This window comes from Pituophis catenifer, unplaced genomic scaffold (assembly GCF_029215685.1).
Source record: "Pituophis catenifer annectens isolate HBS135680 unplaced genomic scaffold, rPitCat1.0.hap2 SCAF_8, whole genome shotgun sequence".
Classification (NCBI taxonomy): domain Eukaryota; kingdom Metazoa; phylum Chordata; class Lepidosauria; order Squamata; family Colubridae; genus Pituophis; species Pituophis catenifer.
In genome coordinates, this window is record NW_027256888.1 from 63,705,420 (window position 1) to 63,725,632 (window position 20,213).

A 20,213-nucleotide genomic window follows, 5' to 3' on the forward strand; every position below is an offset into this window, starting at 1 on the left:
ATGGCTTGGTGGGCGTAGTGTGGTATGGTGTAGCTTGGTGGGCATGGCTTGGTGGGTGTGGCAGGGAAAGGATATTGCAAAAACTCCATTCCCTCCCCACTCCTGGGGGAAGGATATTGCAAAATCCCCATTCCCACCCCACTCTGGGGCCAGCCAGAGGTGGTATTTGCTGGTTCTCCGAACTACTCAAAATTTCCACTACCGGTTCTCCAGAATCTGTCAGAACCTGCTGGATTTCACCCCTGCTATGCAAGCAATTGGATCTAAAAGTTGCTTAAAAGACAATGAGGGTGTCAAGGTACTCTCTCATATCTCTCTCCTTGCAGGTTTCCCTGCAAGCAGGTGCCAAACTCCATTCAAAAATGATCTAGAAAATGCATTTCACCTGAGAGTACCCGCACTTGGTTAGCAGCCAAGTTACCTGACCGCCTTGCTCAGAACATAGTTCAATATGCCTTCCTTATCACCTCTTTTAATGAACTGATAAATCTTTATCAATGAGGACCAGACCATCTGCAAGACTCCACCTATCATTCCTTGCTGGGTGTAGTAAGTAAGGAGCCATTGTGCTTAATGACACATCTTCTTGTTCACATCCACCCTTACTCCTAAAATTTGATCAGTTACATGACAATGTGATTAAATAAAATATAAAAATAAAAAATATAGATATTAAAAAACATATAGATTTTTAAAATTGACTAATCTACTTTCATTATAATACCCAGTCATTATGAGAAGCCTTGTGCTTAAAACCTTTTGCAAATGTGGCTCAGTGTGCTGCAAGATATTCCACTATATTTTTGTTAAGCAACTTTGGAAAAAACCATGGAAAAACTCTGCCAAATGAAACTGTAAGTATATAGTCCCTTACTACAATCCCTGCACAGGGTAAGCTAGATAATTCCTTGCTTGTGGTTTCTTCTGTATTTGCATCTCAATGGAATATAACCATCACATCTTGTCACAGATTGTAATAAAGTAATTGGAATGAAACATTCAATCATTTCTTCTATTCTGCTATTTAAATTATCAGCCAAGGTCATTTTCGATCTGATCACTGAACAGAGGCAGGCAGTTCTATAAATTGGCTTTCCATACTAGCATATATTTTTAAATCTCTTGGAAATGTTGTAGTTAATGTCTGCTAAATATCCTAGTTCCAAAGTCAAAGGAACATAGTTCTGTTTATAAAGACATACATCTTGAAACCTAGAAATTCTATCTTGATCTCTTGCATTATGCAGCTGTTTCTCTTATACTCATGTAGACTGATGGGCTTGACTACCCCTTCCTTCCAAATACAGCTAGCTACCTTTCTTTCTCATTGATAGACCCAGTATTTAAATAGTTTATGGTTTACCATTAAGATTTTACAAGCAGGTTATCTGTCATTGTTTTAACAGGACATTCCAAGATATTTAAGAGCATGGAGAGTTAAAGAAGATAGTGCACTGCACTTTGCTAAACAACTATGTTGCTATAAATACTTGTCATACCTTAGATCAAACAGATCGCTATTGAAAAGCTGCCCTGGTATTATATTCTAAATCTGAATCATTTCAGTCCAATATGAAAAAATATAAGAAGACGATTGAAAAAAATTGCTGGATAGCAGGTGAAGTCTTTGATGAAATATATTATATTTACTGGTACATTGTTTAAATGTACACATGCAAATGTACATATAGTTAATTCACACAAAACCTATCCTAGCGGGAAGAAAGTTCTCTTCTTTATTCAGATAACGGCACCCTCAACCAATTTTTGCAAAACCAACAAATATTTGATGCCCTGAAAAACAAATATGTGTCAACTATTGGTCATGACTACACGAGACCTTAATAAATGGCAGCGAAAACTGTTCAGAAATCATTCCCATTGGTTTAAAAGATCTGGTCTATATTAGAACAACTATTTTCTTAAACCTTTTTAAAGTAGATTTCTGTGAATAGTTTCAGTGTTAAAGCAGAAATCCAGATTCCATAAGAAGAAAGACCAAACTTGCTCCAAACTATTGATGGCTCACAAAGCAATCCATTTAACACAATCTCCCCCACCTCAACCCCTACCTCCCAATTAATTCAAAGTGATCTAGATTTAAGAGATCCACATAAGTAAAATCTACAATATACCTTCACCTCTCTCGTTAAAAGGCAGATACACATCTATTAATGCAAGTCAAAAGATTAAAGCAACTTACCTTTGACTGATGCTGAATATGTGGAAATGATGCATGGGAAAAGCACAGTAAGAAGAACCATGGCTGGCTCACAAATTATCATATTGGGAATAATGTATGGAAATTGTAAAGTGAACTGCTCTGATTGAAATGAAATCTACAAAGAAGTCTTCTATCTGCCACAATGGTGTTTATCTAGATGTAGTAAGAGTCAGATTCCAAATTCCACACTTGGGTTCTAAGTTCATTAAAGGGCTTTCTAGTTAATTATTGAAAACTGAGGTAATTTGTGTTTAAGTATTTTATTCTTTTCTTAAGCTTTCATTACTACATGCTAAAAGATGTATAAAATGTTAGCCAGTGTATTATATGTATGTTTGCCCAATTTCCTTTAAACTTTGTAAATGCAATGGGAATTACTGCAGAAGACATATAATGGATAAATCTCATGAAAAATTAGTCTTTTAAATATTTGCACTGTGTGGTATTATCTATTTAAGAACTTTAAAACATACTTTGTCCTTCCTATGTTTTTGCCCTAAATGCTTTTATCATGCCACTGTCTTACTCCTAATTTTTAACAGAAAACAGACATTGAAAAACTGTTTTCACATGCTTGCAGCATTCATGGAACAAATTATAGTCAGAGTGCACTCTATTTAATTCTAACAACTGCACAGAGTTGCTATGAGTCAGGAAGCATAAACATTTTATCATTATGGTCAGCCAGATGTTTAGGCCAGATTTGGCATTTTTATCCATCTGTTAAGTCTTTCCCAAGGACCTGGGATTGGCACACATTATTGATTGGTGGCATTAAAGGTATTGCAGCAGGATGTAAGCTGTTCCAAGTAAAACTGCCTTATTATTATTTGTTCACAACAATGTGAAGTTGCAGCTGCCATTTTTTTAGTTGGTGTTGGCACTGAGTTCTTCCCAAGAATTTAGAATTACAGGTAGTCCTTGATTTAAGATCACAATTGAACCATATTTTTTTATTGCTAAGCAAGACAGTTGTTAAGTGGGTTTTGCCCCATTTTAAACAGTTCTTGCCACAGTTGTTAAGTGAATCACTGCAGTTGTTAAGTTAGTATTGCAGATGTAAAGCGAAACTGGTGTCCCCCATGACTTTGCTTGTCAGAAGGTCGCAAAAGGTGATCATGTGACCCCAGGACACTGCAACCATCATAAATATAAGTTGTCAATCATCCTAATTTTAATCACACAATCATAGGGATGCTACAATGATCGTAAGTATGAAAAACATTCATAAGTCACATTTGTAACTTTGTTGTTACTACGATCACTAAACAAATAGTTGCAAGTCGAGGACTATCTGTATTATGGTTCATCATCGCACAGTCAGCCGGATATTCAGACTGGATCTGACATTTTTATCCATCTATCGAGTCCTTCCCAAGGACCTGGGATAGGCATATGTTCATGTATTATTGTGTTGGGTGTATTGTCACAAAATGTGTTAAGTTGGGTGAATGAGGACGCAGCAAGCCAGGCAGTGAGTGACAACAGCTCTTTATTGTAGGGCGAGAACCCAGCGACTGACCAGGGAGAACAGCTCCCTTTATATACCTTGCAGCTGTGGTGGTCAGCCAATCAGCTGACGGTCAGTTAATTCAAACTGCCCGCCCAAAATCTACATACATAACGGAATGTAATTTCTTCCAAGTAAAGCTGCCTACTGAAGTAGAAAAGCCTCTGGTTTGGTCCAGCATTACTCAAGCCAAACCCCTTTCTAGTCCACAATCAGGTTTTTCACATTGATCAATAGCTAGAAGAAAATTCAAAATATGATATTGGGGGGGAGGGGTTGGGAGAACCGTTTTCCCATCCGATTGTTTATAACAACTCATATCCGGAGGCATAATAAATGCCATTTTTAGATTTTCCAGGACATTTCTAATTTAGTTCTGAGTTGGAAGATATTGTAGCTTCTATTAATTCAAAGGTAAATTAGAATGCATTATTCCAGGGAACATCAAAGTGCCTTTTGAGAACAAACAGATTCCTATTTCCAGGATTGCTATTCATACAAATGGTACTGTTCTCTTTGACCTAAACAAGCATTTCCTTTCAATACATTTTATTTTAGTCTTGCTGTCCACCGTTCCAGGGTTAAAGTCCCATCGCCGTCATAAATTTCCAGAGTCCAGGCCATAAAACTTCTTCCATTATCATGTAATGAAGATAATTACGATTTCTTTGACCAAACTGTTTTTTTTTTAAAAAAACCCAAGTCTTATTCTGCTCTTTTCACAAGCCCCATTTGAATGCTTAGTGGGGGAAATGTCATTTATAAACTTGTCCTGTAAAAAGTACCATCAATACAAAACAGTTTGGCAATTACTTTCCAGCCAAACAAGAAAAAAGCTAGTGCCGAAAATTACTATGCATTACAGTAATAAAAGTGTGGGTAATATTTCTTGCCAGGAACATATCACTATGGACATGCCAACAGGCATGGACCTTTTCAAACATACACTCACACATTTCTCTTCTTTGCCCTTTTGCTTCTGTCCCAATGACCCTGTGCCAATCATTGCTGTCCATTGGCAGAAACCACGTTGTTTAATTTCCTGCTATAAATAGCATTAGCATTCTCATCAGTCACCCACTAAAAGTCAGAGCTCACATGTTTTGTGACAGAGGCCTCTGCATGGCCACAGGCCATTGATTAATTCAATTTAAGATGTAATCTTTTTGATTGCAACTATCAGTAAACTGTCATGACCATTTATAGTAATCCGGCAATTGCAATGTATTTTTTTACAATATATCCATTAGTCCCCAAAGATCCGATGATTAAAAATGTGATGTGTCATGCTGAGTTCTATAAGAAACCTATCCAAATATCAGCTCGCTATGTAGCAATATTTTCTATGAAGGTGTATTTTATATTATTAATTTTCATCTTCAATCTGCTTCTGTAGCCTGTGAAATAAGCTAAATCCTCTTCGTTGAGAATATTTGAATGGGACAGATATCTTGTGGCTTTCTAGTCAGACATTAATGCTGCAGATTCAAAAGCCAGAGGGCATTTTTGAAATCCGCTGAAGTTGAACTATCTATTGTCCATTTAGTGTCTTATCAACTATGTACGTCAAAAGCACGTGCACTAAATCACATCTGGATTATTGAACCAGATGTGAAATACTTCTTCAGCTCCCGCGGACAAACGTTTGTAGGTCAATAATTTAAAAGGCACTATGGTCTTTTTTTAAAATAAAAATAAAAATGATTTAACACCCTCCCAAAAGACAAATCACAGTATTAAAAAACGCAAAAGCGAGTCAGGGAGGAGTTTTTCCACCACAACCCCGCCTATTAAGTCACGAGAGTGAGACATTGCGTCATTAGTCCGCGTCGAAAGGTGCCACTGCGGTCTTGGGCGTCAGCAGCGCATGCGGAGGGAAGGGCTAGTCCGGCTTCCTGATCCCTTCGGCGGTGGCCGTTGCTCCTGGTTCGTGCACTGGGCTGCGAGGTAAGATAGATAGAGAGAAACCCTTCCTCCTAGCTCGGTCGGTGGGGAAGTCACGTTTCTCCCCAGCCTTCCTCTCCCAACGGTTTTAACAGTCGAGCCCGATTTTGCCCAGCTTAGCGGTACCTGGCAGCCATGTTGGCTGGGGCACGACGGGAGTTGTAGTCCCGCCCTGCTTCCAAAGACTCCGTGCAGGACCAGGTTGACTCTTTTAGCACAGTGACAGGGGTCCTCAAACTCGGCAGCTTTAAGACTTATGGACTTCAACTCCCAGAATTCTCCAGCTATGCTATGGTGGCTGGCTGGCTGGCTGGAGCTATGCTGGCTGGAGCATTCTGGGAGTTGAAGTCCACAAGTCTTAAAGCTGCCAAGTTTGGGGACCTCTATCTTAGCATCTTCTCCTCCTCAAGGCCCATCCGCTTCGGAGCAAGTCTGTTAGAAATGCATTAAGCCTGTTACGAAGGTCCGAAAAGAAGGAAAAAGCCGCTCAAGTTAATTGAGGCGCCTTCTGGCACCTCAGGCATGGGCCTTTCTGTCGTGTGAGGAGGCTCTCTGGGCAAAATGTGCGCCCTCAGATCTGTAAAACCTTGAACTGAAAGGAGTGAAAGGAGCCTATACTCTCCCAGCAAACTGCGGGGCCCGGAAATCCGAATTAAGAGCATTGAGAAAGTGGTGGAAAGCAAAAAAAATAGCTCGCAAAAGAAATGACGTGGCTGAAAAGTCCTTTTTTTCCAAGTCGGTGCCTTCCAAATTTGTTGGACCGACACTTCTGACTGAAAATTCTGGATCTTTTATTCCAACAAATGCATCTCTAAATTATTCGGTTCTCTCCTCATCCATGCAATTCTCCCTCTTTATGCCAGTGTGATTTATACCACTTTATGAATTATTACTGTGATTTGTTTTTCAGAATAATATTCAGGATGTAATAACATGAAAGCACATTTTGAAACCAATATTTAAAATAATAGAACCAGGGCATCTTGTTTCATTTCTGTCTCTCTGATTATTTTAGTCTTTTGAGGATTCCATCCCTTTCTTCGGGTCTAATTCAATAATAACCCACATAGCTGAGCCTGGCATGTCTTTTGGCATTCACAACTCAGATTAATTTCTATGGATCTTTCGAGGCATAAAACATCCTGCCTTTAACCATTAAAAACTTTTGAAACTTTCAGAGTTCAATGGGTAACGCTCATCATTTGAAATGGAAACAAAGGGACTTAAAGCATCTCTCCTTCCAACTTCATCTCTTAAATATATGTTAGAATTAGAAGACCCAGGATTCCTAAGTAAAAAAAGGATAAAATTGTGAGCATCCTTAGGCTGCTGTTGCTTTTGTTAAAATGACATAGTATTTTACCACATTTTACCATTCTTTCCCTTTCCCTGCCCCCCTCTCCCAATGTAGAAGGGTGGGGCTTGATGCTTCTGTTAGACCTACAAGATTGACTCCCAGACACTGCAGGGGGAAAATTGAAAGTCATGGTTTCTTGCAATTTAAATTATTTCAAGAAAATATATTCCCTTAAGGCAATGGAATAAACTATGGATTTATATCCTATTATTGCCAGTTTGACGCAAAGCATTTGAAAGAGGTTCTTACATTTGCACACCATCTTTGAAAGCTACCCCGGTTGACTGCATGCTTGTGTAGCCATCCAGGAGAGGTAATTCTTTTGCATTTTTCAATATTGCCAAGTACCTTTTTCTAAGGCTTTCAACAGATTTTTTAAAAAAAAAAAATTTGGGGATTTTTCCATTTCATTGAGTTTATTATAAAATGTCAAGGCTATATTTTGCAACCGTATAGCTCTTCACTATTATTTTCTTTACTGATATTTAATCAAATGGTTTGTGATTTTTCTAGTAAATGTAATAAAATGGAGACATAATCCAGATAATTTTTAAACTGAAAATGAAATAATGACTATTATATTGTTGCAAAATAGAATGTATGATATATCAGAGTAACTAACATCTGTGACTTTCTTGTTTTATTACATCCCTCAAAATACTGTATCAGCCTTGGGCCATATGCTTATTTCAATCACAAATGTCTTGAATTTGTACTAGTTCTTGTTTATTGGCATTTTATATGTTTATGTATGCATTTTAAATTATGAAATAAGGATTTTTTTCCTTCATAATTTGTATCTTAGGCAGAGAATCATTATATTCAACTGCTTTAGACAAGAGTTTTAAAAATACATTTTAGGCACAATTTTTAAATAATATTCTATTTGACTTGAGGTTTCTAATAATCAAATTGGTGTTTTTTTTCTTTGAAGCTCATGTCTTCAAGAATGCCACCAGAAAACATTAAAACAACCAATGTTACTGATACAGAGGAAAAGGTGAAGTGCAACATTGATAAGGTAGAAATTAAAGACTTGCCACTGGAAAAGATGGAGAATATTGAAACGATGTCAAAAAGACAAAGAAAGAAACTAATAAAGCAGAAACAATGGGAAGAACAAAGAGTCTTGCGCAAGTATGCTTTGTTTCTTATAAAAAGAATGGATTTTGTGATTAGGCACTTCTGGGCTTATTGCTCCCCAGTTTCTTCCATGAAAAAGTTCAGAACTAAGCCTGAGGATTATATGAGCTCATCCTGTACTTTTCTCTGCTTCCTTTATACTGGAGAGGAGTGAACAAATGTGTAATCTCTCTCATCCTGTGTGATGAAAGACTTCTAGGAAACTCTTATGACCTATCTGATTTCACACTGTATAAGTGGTCTCTTATTGGACAAATGAAATAATAGGTTATATATAAATACCTACAAATCTTTTTGTTTTCTTCTGGCCTTCCTTTCCACATTTCAAACATGCTTTTTCTCTTCATGACTCATTCGTCATTATCCTTGAAGCTTGTTTTCTGCTTGAGAATCATACGCCAGCATCCAACATTTAAAACAACAATATGGAAGAATATAATAATCAGCAGATAATAGTTTATGATATACCACTGAGTAATATAGTAATGTTTTATTTCCATTTCAGGCAAAAACGTAAAGAAAAACGCTTGAAAAGAAAAATGGAGCGCCAGTCTCAGCTGGAATCAAACAGTGAAGGAAGTGTCAGGAAACGTATGCGTAGGGATATTGTTCCTAGTGCACTTCGGCTTATAATAGACTGCAGTTTTGACAATTTAATGGAATTAAAGGTAAATGGAAATGTTATTTAAGAAGCAATTCCAAAATTGATGGGTGGATTGATTGATTGATTGATTGATTGATTGATTGATTGAAAGATTATATCAAGTTGTTGCAATCATTTACATTTTGTAGTTATTCTCCAAAATTCCCAAGATGTAGATAATCTGCAGTTAATGACTGCAGACTGTGACTGTTTGAAATTACAGTGATGTTTTAAGCTGGCAGGGAAGCTTGTAAATTATTCCCACCAATTTTTTCCCCTGAGGAATTCTGCTACAGAGCTCATGCTCTGTTAGAGTGAGGTCAGGCCTCACCCCTTCTCCCACCCAACCATACATGCACCTTGCAGCAGCACCCTTTCTCCACCCCCAGGCACTTGGACCTTGCACCAGCATCTCCTCCTCTCTCCAGCTCACAGGCATTTGTGCTTTGCATCACCAATCTCTCTTCAGCTCCCCCACATTCGCACCTTCCAACAGCACACTCTTCCCAACCTGCATGCAATCACAGCAGCTCTCCTCCCCACCCAACATGCACCCACATCTACAGACCCTATCCCAAGCCTATGCACACTCATGCCTAACAGCAGCACCCCATCCCCAGCTGGCTTGCACTTCACAGCATCATCTCATCCCCATCCCATAAGCACTTATTGCAGTACCCTTCCATCTTGCCTCACTCTGTATTACTCGCCCTCCTTCCTCCTGGGGACTTGAGACTTCCTGCCGGCTGCTACACTGACTTTGGGGGAAGCTCGTTGCAGCCATGAGAATGTGAGAATGAGAATGAGATGTTCTCATTTAATGACCCATGACCCTCGCTTAACAAAGGTAATAAGGACTGCTAGGATTGCTGTCGCTAAGAGATGCAGACATGTGACATTGCACTTTGGGACCACGTTAGCGATGGAAATTAACATCTAAACTGAATTCGTTCAAAAGAATTTTTGGAAAATGTTAACAACTTGAGAAATTAATGTAGAATTAATGAATGAATAGGACCAAAGAAGTAAAAGTTTAACCTAGTACAAAATGTATGGTAGCATTGAGTCAGCATTAACTCTTCACAACTGCCTGGACTAGTCCCTGCAGTTGCCTTAACAAGATTTTTGGAAATGTCTTGCCCAACCGTGGTCTTCTGTTTTCTAGCCTGATTCCTTAACCATGTGACCAGACTGGCTCTCATATGTTAGTGTTACTTGACAAACATTACCAATATTCCCAATAGGTTTAGAAAAATTGGTTTCACGCTTTTGTAAATTGCTTGTATAGTTTAATTTTAGGAATACTAATTTTCATTTTAATTGCATAATTTTATTACATTTTACTAATATTTTACTAATAAATTGAATTTAAAATTAGACAAGTCCCAGAAAGAATTATGCATCACTATTATCATTTCGAAGCCATAACACACTTGGCTATGTATACAGCATTGCTGCCCAGATATCTTTAATCAGGTTGTGGGCTTCATCTGGATGATTTTTAGAGTGATGAGCTAGTAAAAAGAAAGAGTGAGAGCTCAGAAAACCTCTATACTTTTAGTATGCTTTCTTCAGGTACATGTTTTAGAAGTAATTTCTGTTGGTTAAAAGCTTCCTTTCTTTCTCTTTAGCGTCTCTGAATCTCTTGGTTAAAGCATTTTGTGGTGCTTTCTCTGAAGAACAGTATAAAAACAAATTGTATTATATACAGGATGTCAAGAAACTTCACAAGCAAATTCAGAGGTGTTATGCAGAAAATCGTAAAGCACTTCATCCTGTTCAGGTATGTCAGTCCAAGTAACCTCCAAATATCCTTCTTTGATGACTTTCTTAGTGCTATGCAATACATATGAAAGATATTTTTTAACATAACATAATGATTATTATACTTGCATTTTTAGCATACATAAAAATAATTTAAAGATTTTTAGATACTGGTCTAGAAATGTGACAATACAAATGTCCACATGTGTCTAAATATAGTTGCCATACCTATAGTGAGTTTACACATGCTGTGGATAATTTAAAGTACTGATTGCCATGGGGTTTTTTTTCTGCTACAAAATGTCCTGGATAACAATGCACACATACATAGAAAAGGAGCAAGAAGTGGTAAGGAAAAGATGTGAATGCATTGAGATAAGAAAAAGAATATGAAGTGTGGCTAAAGATAGTTTATAGCAGTCCATTCAATATATCTCTCCATATCTTTCTACTGCTTGCAAGTCATCCTTGTAAGCCATCCACCACATCCTTACACCAATTCAGACATTGCCTTTTGCTCTTTAAACATCTCTCGGAGGTCTTTGTCAGCTCCATCCAGCCACAACTTTGTCTTCTCCTTTCTATCAGGCCATTCATTCTTCCTTCATATATTTTGAGATTCCATCTTCATTCATTCCCTCTTTGTGACAAAACATCTTCATGTATACACTAAATAAGGCCAACACCATATTTAATCACTATATTAACTTTAATATAAAACACAGCAACTGCTCAACAAAGCACAGACCCTATCTAGGCACCTAAATGACGTGACACCTCATACAGATACACTGCAGGTTTCATGGAAAAGGAATTTCACTGAGAAGCTTGGGGTTTTTTTTTCACAAGTTGTACCTGACAAACTGTTTTGCACATGACATTAGTGAATGCCATAATGGTTATAAAAACTTTATAAACAATTGGTAGGGATGTGTCATGACAGAACCCAGGATACATATCTGTTGTCACAAGGAGCATTGCATGTATGCTATGTTTAACAGAGTAATAATGTTTAATGAAGTTTGTACTATTTACACTGGCTTTCAGCTCCTCCTTCTTGGGGATCCCTTACAGATATAGCATATTTAGTGTAGCATCAATTTTTCATTTCTCTTTTCCCTGTTGACAAAATGTTTATTATGGTCCCATACTTTTTATTTCATCTATAATTTACCTACCTTTCTCCTCACATTATTTGGGTTTTTATGTAACACCACAGAATCACCTAAAGTGTGTACAAAAAGCATCCCTTTAGACTTCCAGCTCTTAAGTTATTATCCTGATTGAGGTGAAACTAAAATGTGTAAAATTTGAAATGGTGGAAAAGAGTATTTGGTTGTATAATCTTAAAAATTATCAATGAGTGTTGCATGCATTTTTATTCTTTAGTTTTACTTGACCAGTCACGGAGGCCAGCTGAAGGACAACATGAATGAAACAGACAAGGGATGGATAAATTGGAAGGTGCTAGCAATTTAAATATATAATTTTAATTAACTATTACAATAAAAAATTTTGGATCAATTTCTTACAAATGCATGAATTTGATAGGGCCTGTCTCAACATTATCAATTGTCAGATTGCTGGACGATGAACTTTGCCTTCAGTAAAATGAAACTACCAATACAGGTAGCCCAATAGTTCATTTAGTGAACATTTGAAGTTACAACAGCATTGAAAATAGTGACTTATGACTGTTCTTCACATTTACGATTATTTCCAACTTCCCTATGATCATATGATCAAAATTCAAATGCTTAGCAACTGGCATGTATTTATGAGGTTGCAGTGTCCCCAAGGTCAAATTATCATGCTTTGAGACCTTCTGACAGACAGAGTTAATGGGGAAATCGGATTCATTTAACAACCATGTTACTAACTTAACAACTGCAGTGATTCACAACAGGGTGGCAAGAAAGGTCATATAATGGGGCAAAATGTACTTCATCGTCTTGCTTAGCCACAGAAATTTTGGGCTCAATTATGGTCATAAGTCAAAGATTGCCTATATTTTATGATGACTGAATGACTTACAAATAAGTGCCTTCTTCATGTAGCTATAATCTTTCCAATATTCTCTATATAGCATAGATATTAATGTTTCCAGATAAATGATAATACTTTCATTGCATTGTTAACCCTTTCCTGATAGTTACATAGTTTTTTTAGTGCAGGGATAGAATGTATACTCAAACGAGTGAAAAATCTGTGAAAAATTTAAAATATATTTTATTTGGATTTGTGTTTGTGTCTTGAAGGATATTCAAATTAAATCAACTCATTATAGTGAGTTGGTGAAAAGGGAAGATCTTGTTTACCTTACCTCAGATTCTCCAGATGTCTTGAGTGAATTAGATGAATCAAAAGCCTATGTTATTGGAGGCTTGGTTGATCACAATCATCACAAGGTAGATGATTAATTATAATGTGCATGCATACTTGAAAAAAAATCACATTGAACTATTATATTGTATTATATGTTGGACGCTAGTCAGTAAACATAAATGTTTTTGAAACTGATCTAAGGGCTGACCATTCATTAGAATTAAACTACTTTAACTTATTCACAATATGCCAGCAGAGGTGGGGCAATTAGTGCTTCTGGGGAAGAGGAAACTTGGGGTTACCATTGAGGAGGCCTGTTGTCTAGAACACGTCCTATGCACGTAATAAGTGGTAGGCCCTCTTTTAATTACAGGCAAAATAGATGGACTCAGTTTTTTTACATGCCTGATACAGTATATCTGGAGCTGCTTTAATAATTGTAAAGAGATTTAAAAGCATTTTGAATTGGGCCCGAAAACCTACAAATAACCACTATGCGTTCAAAATGGATGCTATCCAAACCTGTTAGGAGCCACTACATTATGTACTAGCTGTAGTTTCTTGGATCATTTTCAAAGACGACCTAATATGAGGCGCATTGCAGTAGGTGACCAAATCAGAGCATGAGTTCCTATCATCAAGGGCATTTTGGTTCAAGTAGGATTACACTGGCACGTCAGATGGAGCTGGGTGAAAGGCTTTCTGGCCATGGTTTCCACCCTTTTTGTCCTGGAAGTAAAGCCTGAAGTCACAGCAAACTCCTTCAGGGAATATAGTCCCTTCCACTGTGCCTACCAGAATTATTGACAAACCAGCAGTTCCAGCTTGTTGGGATTTAAACTGAGATCGTTTTTCCCCATCTAGATTCTCACAACTGCCAGGCATCAGAATTTAGGAGTTCTATGGCATCTCTAGTTAAAGCTGGGGAGGGGATGTTAGGAGCATATTAGTGATATCTCAGCCCAAACTTCTGAACGATCTCCCTAGGGTTTTCATGCACCTTTAAATAATATGGAGACCACTGAGCCCAGAGCCACCTGCACTAACTTCTCAGGGACTCATCTCTCTAAAATCACCAGCAGGAACTATTCACTCAAATAAGAGGATCCATACTATTCCATAAGTAAATGAAAATTCTGTAGATACTGTCACGGTACAAATCTTTATTATGGTCATAGGACAGCATATTGTCACAACACATCCATGCTCTGTAACACAAATACAGCATATCAGCAATGCATTTGTGCGGTTAGTATTTCATCCAGTACTCATTCTGTTATTTTAATCATGTTTATTGTATTACTAGCATTAAAAATAAATGCCAAAGGAATTTAGTGTCTAATAAAAGTGTCTAATAAAACTGTTTATAGCATATATAGGCATTAGTTTACAGGAAAATCTGTAGAACGTGTAAATACGGCAAGCTGCTGAATGGTTGGTATGTCTATTATCATTGGTCATCATCGTACTGTTTCTTTAAAAAGCTTGTATAATTTTTATGGGTTTCTGATGATCTGCCTTCATGTCACAGTCTAGGGATAATATTTTTTTTAGCTTCACCAGCTGTTATTTGTTAATATGGATAGCTTTGGGACATTATTGAAAATATGAGTCCATATTTGGGGAAATGAGGTTATAGCATAGAGTGGATTTGACAAACACAACAAATTTGTGCACAATTTAAGAAAAAAAGCCAGTATTGTAATTAAATTTTTGAGCTGTTTCTCTCCATATCAGCTCTGATAACTGATTCAGTTCATTAAAAAACTGTTTATTTTGGTGAATACATAATCAGTTAATTGGTTAACTTTGTATACAAGCCAGTCATTTCTCAGCATTTTAGGTTATATATAATAGTTTAATAATTGGTATCTTTTATAAATCAATGTTCTATAATATGAAACATCTGTAAAACATGCTGTAAGGCTGTGTGATGCATATGTTTTATTATGCAAAAATAAGGTGAATTCAGTACAAATAAATTACCTTATAATCTCAGGCAATATAAATTAATAACAAATAGTCATTTTCTTTATTTTGCTTACAGGGAATTACATACAAAAGAGCAAAAGAACAAGGTATAAGCCATGCACAGCTCCCCCTAGGAAACTTTGTGAAAATGAATAGCAGGAAAGTTCTGGCAGTCAATCATGGTAAGAATACATTTTATTTTTTTCCCTTTATTTTTGATTCTACCTTTTGTAAATGAACTATTTATGTTTTATAATGTCAGAAGCAATTACCATTTCTAGTAGTGATTTCTGATAAATACTGAATATTTTGAAAAGCGCTTAATTTCTACAGCAGACAGTTGTCTAGTTCTCAAAATCCTGGAGAACAGTTATCTACCTTTGTGTATTATCAATGTAATAGATTAAATAGCCACTGTGTATCAGTTAATTACTTAATGAATGAATAAATGAATTTTATTCACAATACACACCTGTTTAACATATTTTCCTAGTTGTTCCATCACATTTTTCTGTTAGTAAACAGTTCAAATCACAGTAACGATAACAGGAACAGGGAAGCTACAGAACTACTCCCAAACCAGGAAAAAATGCAGTACAACATACCAGAAGAAAGTTTTGATGCTACAGATATTTTGCTGACAGAGTAGAAATCAGGAAAATGCTTGGGTATACATGAAGCAGTTATTTTTATTTACATACTCACAGAAATAATGCAGTGCGTTTCCACCCTGCCCTCAGTTATCCATTAGCTATAGTGATCATATCGCAAACAGATCTCCAGAGTAATCTGTTTTCTCAATTCCCTATAACACACAGGCTACAAGTTCAGTTAGACATTAAAAAATGGAATTGATTTTGATGAGTCTATTTTTCTTATTTGCAGCCTAGATTAATTGAAATATATCCCTTTTAGAACTATGTTTTCATCTGCTTTTAAACATCATTATAGATGTGTGATTTAAAATGTTTGTCATATAGAATTTAGGGAGAAAAACATTAAAAAATAGTTACTTCTCCCACAGGAACAATTGCAAGTTGACTTCTTTTCTATTTAATAATTATTAGTAACAATATATAAGTCAAATTATATGTGCAAAATAAGACTGTTTTGTGGTTACTGCAGAAGCTTCAAATAATGTTTTAATACCTTTATTATCTAATTTTCTTGCCTTATCAAATATTTCCTTTTTAAGTGGTTTTCTTTTTCTCATAGTATTTGAAATCATCTTGGCATATCTGGAAAAGAAGAACTGGGAAGAAGCCTTTTTTACTATTTTGCCACAACGAAAAGGGGCCAAACTGCTGCATGAGGCAACCGAGGTGACCATTGCCTCCCCTTGCAAGCAGCAAGAGACAGGAATTATTCAAGATGAAGTCTCTGAAAGGAGCTAAATGTCAGTGAAAACGCTACTCATGAAACGAGACAGAAAGCTTCCAACTTTGGAATTTATGAGATGATGCTATACCTCCTCTCTTGGTTTCAAGCACTAGATTTTTATTATCAAGTTTAAGCTGTAAAATTAAACTCAAAAAATATTTAATAGCATTTAAATATGCAAAAAAAATGTTGAAGGAGCTTAGATTTCCAAGGATGCCAATATTTATTTTTCTTCTTAATCTTTTATTTAATATTTCCTGAAGACTATTTGTTTTTTATTCTGAACCTCAGCAGAATTTTAATTGTAATACAGTAAACATTCACTTGGCTGAAATATGTATTGAAACTCAAGTATAACATTTTCTTGTTTATAATGTTCTTTGCTTCATGTTTGTAATATTTGAGATTTTTCCTTAGTAAAGGCAAGACATGACAAGATCCAACTGCAACTAGAATTGTAGATTAGGAAGGTGAAGAGTAATTTTGCATTTTATTAAGGCTTTTTGTTTTAATCTAAATCCTCTTGATTCCTGTGCTTGTAGAAACAGGACAGAAATTTATTTTACATTTCAGTTTTGCTGATGCAACCCAACTACAAGTTTTCATCGTGGGCATGCTTAGTAATTTCTGCAGTAAGAATGAAAATGAAGGCGTATCGTCAGAAACATAACCTATACAGCAGCTTTTCATTACACTACCGACATCGTCTAAAACAGTATAAGGAGTTAACATTGTATATGTTTCTCCCCCAACCAAGGCTCAGGTACAAAGAAGCTAGGCTTTCACAACTCCTGTGTTGCAAATGAAAACAAGAAGAGGTGCCACTCCAGGTTCACTGAAAGATTTTTTTTTAATAGTTACAGTTCTTCAGTGACAATATTAAAATTGTTGAATGTCCAGAAAGGCATATTTCCTATGTGCTATAATGTTACATGACATGATGAAAAAATCTGCTTCAAAGTTACTTAGTTTTCAGAAGTTTGAAATGTTTTAGACAAAGTAAGGAACTTTCATATGATTGAAGAAGTTAAACAAATATCAAAATTAGAAGCTAATTAGAATTAAGTTTTGTTGTGTGGGATCATTTCAAAAAGCTGATCAAATAAATTGTGTGAATGGTGTAACATGCTTTTAAACTTGAATTCTTTTTTGCTCATCTTATTCAATGTTATGTGAAATTTAAAATAACAAATGTTATCTATCTATCTATACACACACACACATACACACACACAAAGAGAGATTGCCAGTAAATAGTATTCAAAGTTGATCAAAGTTGTTTAATCTGTTGAATTAATTGTCCCATGTAGTTGAACTGTTTCTACATATTTTAGTCTTTTTTTAAGTTCTTTCACTGAAGCGAAATGACTGGAGGTTTATAAAATTAAATGTGCTGTTTGAATAATAGATTTTAGCAGAAAAATGTTACATGTTATACTGGATTCCTTCAGTGTTTTTATTTTATTTGTTGTTCATTTAACTCAAATGCAGCTTGGTATATATAAGCAAATCTAGATTCTAAAACCAAATGGCTTTCCTCTAGAAGCAATAAGAAGGAAAGAAAATGGAATGGAAATACGGTATGCAAAACCTGTGTTTGGATGTACTATTTAAACCTCGAAGAAGCTATTTAAATCTAAATTGACTATCAGAAGGTTACCACTATTTTTCCTATCATACAGGAAGGGTTCCAATCTCAAAAACTAGAAACTGGAAAACCATGAGTTATAGTCCTGTCTTAGGCATGAAAGGCAACTGCGATGTGGCGTTCCCATGTAACACCTCTCCTGCGCGAGCTGCACTGGCTCCCGGTGGTCTTCTGGGTGCGCTTCAAGGTTTTGGTTATCACCTTTAGAGCGCTCCATGGCTTAGGACTTGGTTATTTACGGGACCGCCTGCTACCACCAATAGCCTCCCACCGGCCGGTACGCTCTCATAGAGAGGGGCTCCTCCGGGTGCCATCGGCCAAACAATGTTGACTGGCGGCCCCCAGGGGGAGAGCCTTCTCTGTGGGGGCACCTACTATCTGGAATGAGCTCCCCCCGGAGATACGGAGGATCCCGGATCTGCACACCTTCCATCGCGCTCTCAAGACTTTCTTATTCCATCAAGCCGGCCTGGCCTAAATCTTTCCCCTTTAAAATGTAAATTTTAATTTGTTTTTAAAATTATTGGGTGTTTTAAATTTGTCTCGGCCAAATTGTTTAATTCAGTTTTATTCTGTTTTTAAATTTTGTATTTATGTGTTTTATTCTGTGGCTGTTCACCGCCCTGAGTCCTTCAGGAGTAAGGCGGTATACAAATCCAATAAATGAAATGAAGAATGAAATGAAACTGGGTGATTTTGGGCCAGCCACTTTTTCTCAAACTATGTCACAGGACTGCTGTGGGAAGATAGGAGGAGGAAGAAATATTAGATATGTTCACTGCCTTGAGTTATTTATAAAACTAATAAAGTGGGAAATAGAAAATATCAGACATTTTGGATAGCATAAACAATGTTTTCTGGAAGAACAAGAATGAACATCTTCCTGTCTTAAAAAAAATGGTGCTGAAAGTTTATTACCAATAAATTTATTTTGGTGCTCCAACGAATTGGCAAAATGAGCCATTTTCCAATTTTGTCTCTCTCAGGTGTCATGTTTTCTGTAGTTTTCTGTTTTAAATTTACCTTTATTAGAGGTAGTCATTAATGGTTATTAGATCAAAATACTATATATCGAAACGCTTTCCGTTTCTATTTTGTGAATAATTGTTTTTTTCAGCAACAATTTTATCATGTATTTCTCTCATCATACTGTGAAAGTTTGCTATCTTTTGCAGCGACTAATCTCCAGTAACATTTTTAGTAGTTCCCTAGAATAAATTGTATAAATACATGCCTGGGAATATTTGGTAGCTGTTTGAAGACTTTTATGAAGTGTTTGACATGGATATATGACTGTTTAAAGTAGCCTATTTGACTTTTTTCAGTAGACCGAGACATACAGGATCCTGAAGACTGCAGACTCAGCTGTTAATGTCTGGGGAAAATTTGGAGGAGGCCTATAACACTTTATTATAGTACAGTGAAACATAACCACCACACTAGAATAGACATGGGTATAGCTCTCATTTCTATCTCACAGCTTGTTTCGGTTCTGCTACTTTTGGTGGAGAACTAAAGTAAGCGAAGGAGCAGGTGTCCATGCATATTGGATGGAAGGGGAACTGGAGGACACGGGCATTAATTTTCTTCATACAGCGTTAGGCTGGAATGAATAAATCACTGCTCATTACTTGGGACAGAGGTCTTTGATATTAACTGGGAGTAATTTTTTCCATTCCTCCATGCAGATTTATTTTCCAGTTGTATGATGCTTTGACTTGTCCATTCCAGAATTACCTTTTTTCTCCTTTAGCTATTTCTTGTGAATATACTGGAACATTTAGGGTGTCAGGGTTCTGAAGCTGAAGGTCCAAGATGGCTTTGGCCAGGTCAGCTTCAGGGTTGACATAGGGTCAATGTCATGTTGTAAGATCCACCTTTAATTGAGCATCAGCCTTTTCACATGGTCTCATACTATCTTCAAGTACTCTCTGGTACAATGAAGAATTCATAGGGCATTTTATAATAGTGGGCTGCCGGGTCCTTATGCAGCAAAGCAATCCCAAACCATTCATTTCTTTATTTGTATCCTGCCTTTGTTATTTTTTACAAATAAGGCAACAAACATATCCAACACACCTCCTATTTTCTCCAGAACAACAACCCTGTGAGATGTGCTGGGCTGCGAGTGAGTGATTGGCTCCAAGGTCACCCAGTTGGCTTTCATGGCTAAGGCGGGACTAGAACTTGAGGTCTCCCACTTTAGACTTAACTTTATTGTCACTTTGAATGTACAGTAATCGGCTACATTAAAATGAAATTTTGTTGCATACAGCTCTCAAAGGGTCCCCACCTCTTAATATA

At 36.6% G+C, this 20,213-nt stretch overlaps 2 protein-coding genes across 2 annotated transcripts in view; one reads left to right on the forward strand and one right to left on the reverse strand.

The window, feature by feature from the left end:
* MTTP (microsomal triglyceride transfer protein) overlaps positions 1–2,285 on the reverse strand; it is a 36,540-nt gene extending 34,255 nt beyond the window's left edge. The window contains exon 1 of the mRNA XM_070948567.1: positions 2,204–2,285. Within this exon, the coding sequence (XP_070804668.1) occupies positions 2,204–2,285 (82 nt within the window). The remainder of the gene's footprint in view (positions 1–2,203) is intronic.
* Positions 2,286–5,592: 3,307 nt separating this feature from the next.
* TRMT10A (tRNA methyltransferase 10A) lies at positions 5,593–17,385 on the forward strand. The gene is made up of 8 exons (XM_070948558.1): positions 5,593–5,681; positions 7,970–8,172; positions 8,684–8,846; positions 10,533–10,604; positions 11,975–12,049; positions 12,844–12,993; positions 14,958–15,063; positions 16,097–17,385. The coding sequence occupies exons 2-8, from the start codon at positions 7,973–7,975 to the stop codon at positions 16,273–16,275; spliced, it is 945 nt and encodes a 314-aa protein (XP_070804659.1). The 5' UTR covers positions 5,593–5,681; positions 7,970–7,972; the 3' UTR covers positions 16,276–17,385.
* Positions 17,386–20,213: the final 2,828 nt, after the last annotated feature.

Bases quoted from the DNA above. Each gene is read 5' to 3' on its own strand.
- TRMT10A (XM_070948558.1), top strand. From the start codon at position 7,973: ATGTCTTCAAGAATGCCACCAGAAAACATTAAAACAACCAATGTTACT. The intron at 8,847-10,532 runs GTAAATGGAAAT...TATTATATACAG, and splicing joins ACAATTTAATGGAATTAAAG to GATGTCAAGAAACTTCACAA. The intron at 10,605-11,974 runs GTATGTCAGTCC...TTTATTCTTTAG, and splicing joins AAGCACTTCATCCTGTTCAG to TTTTACTTGACCAGTCACGG.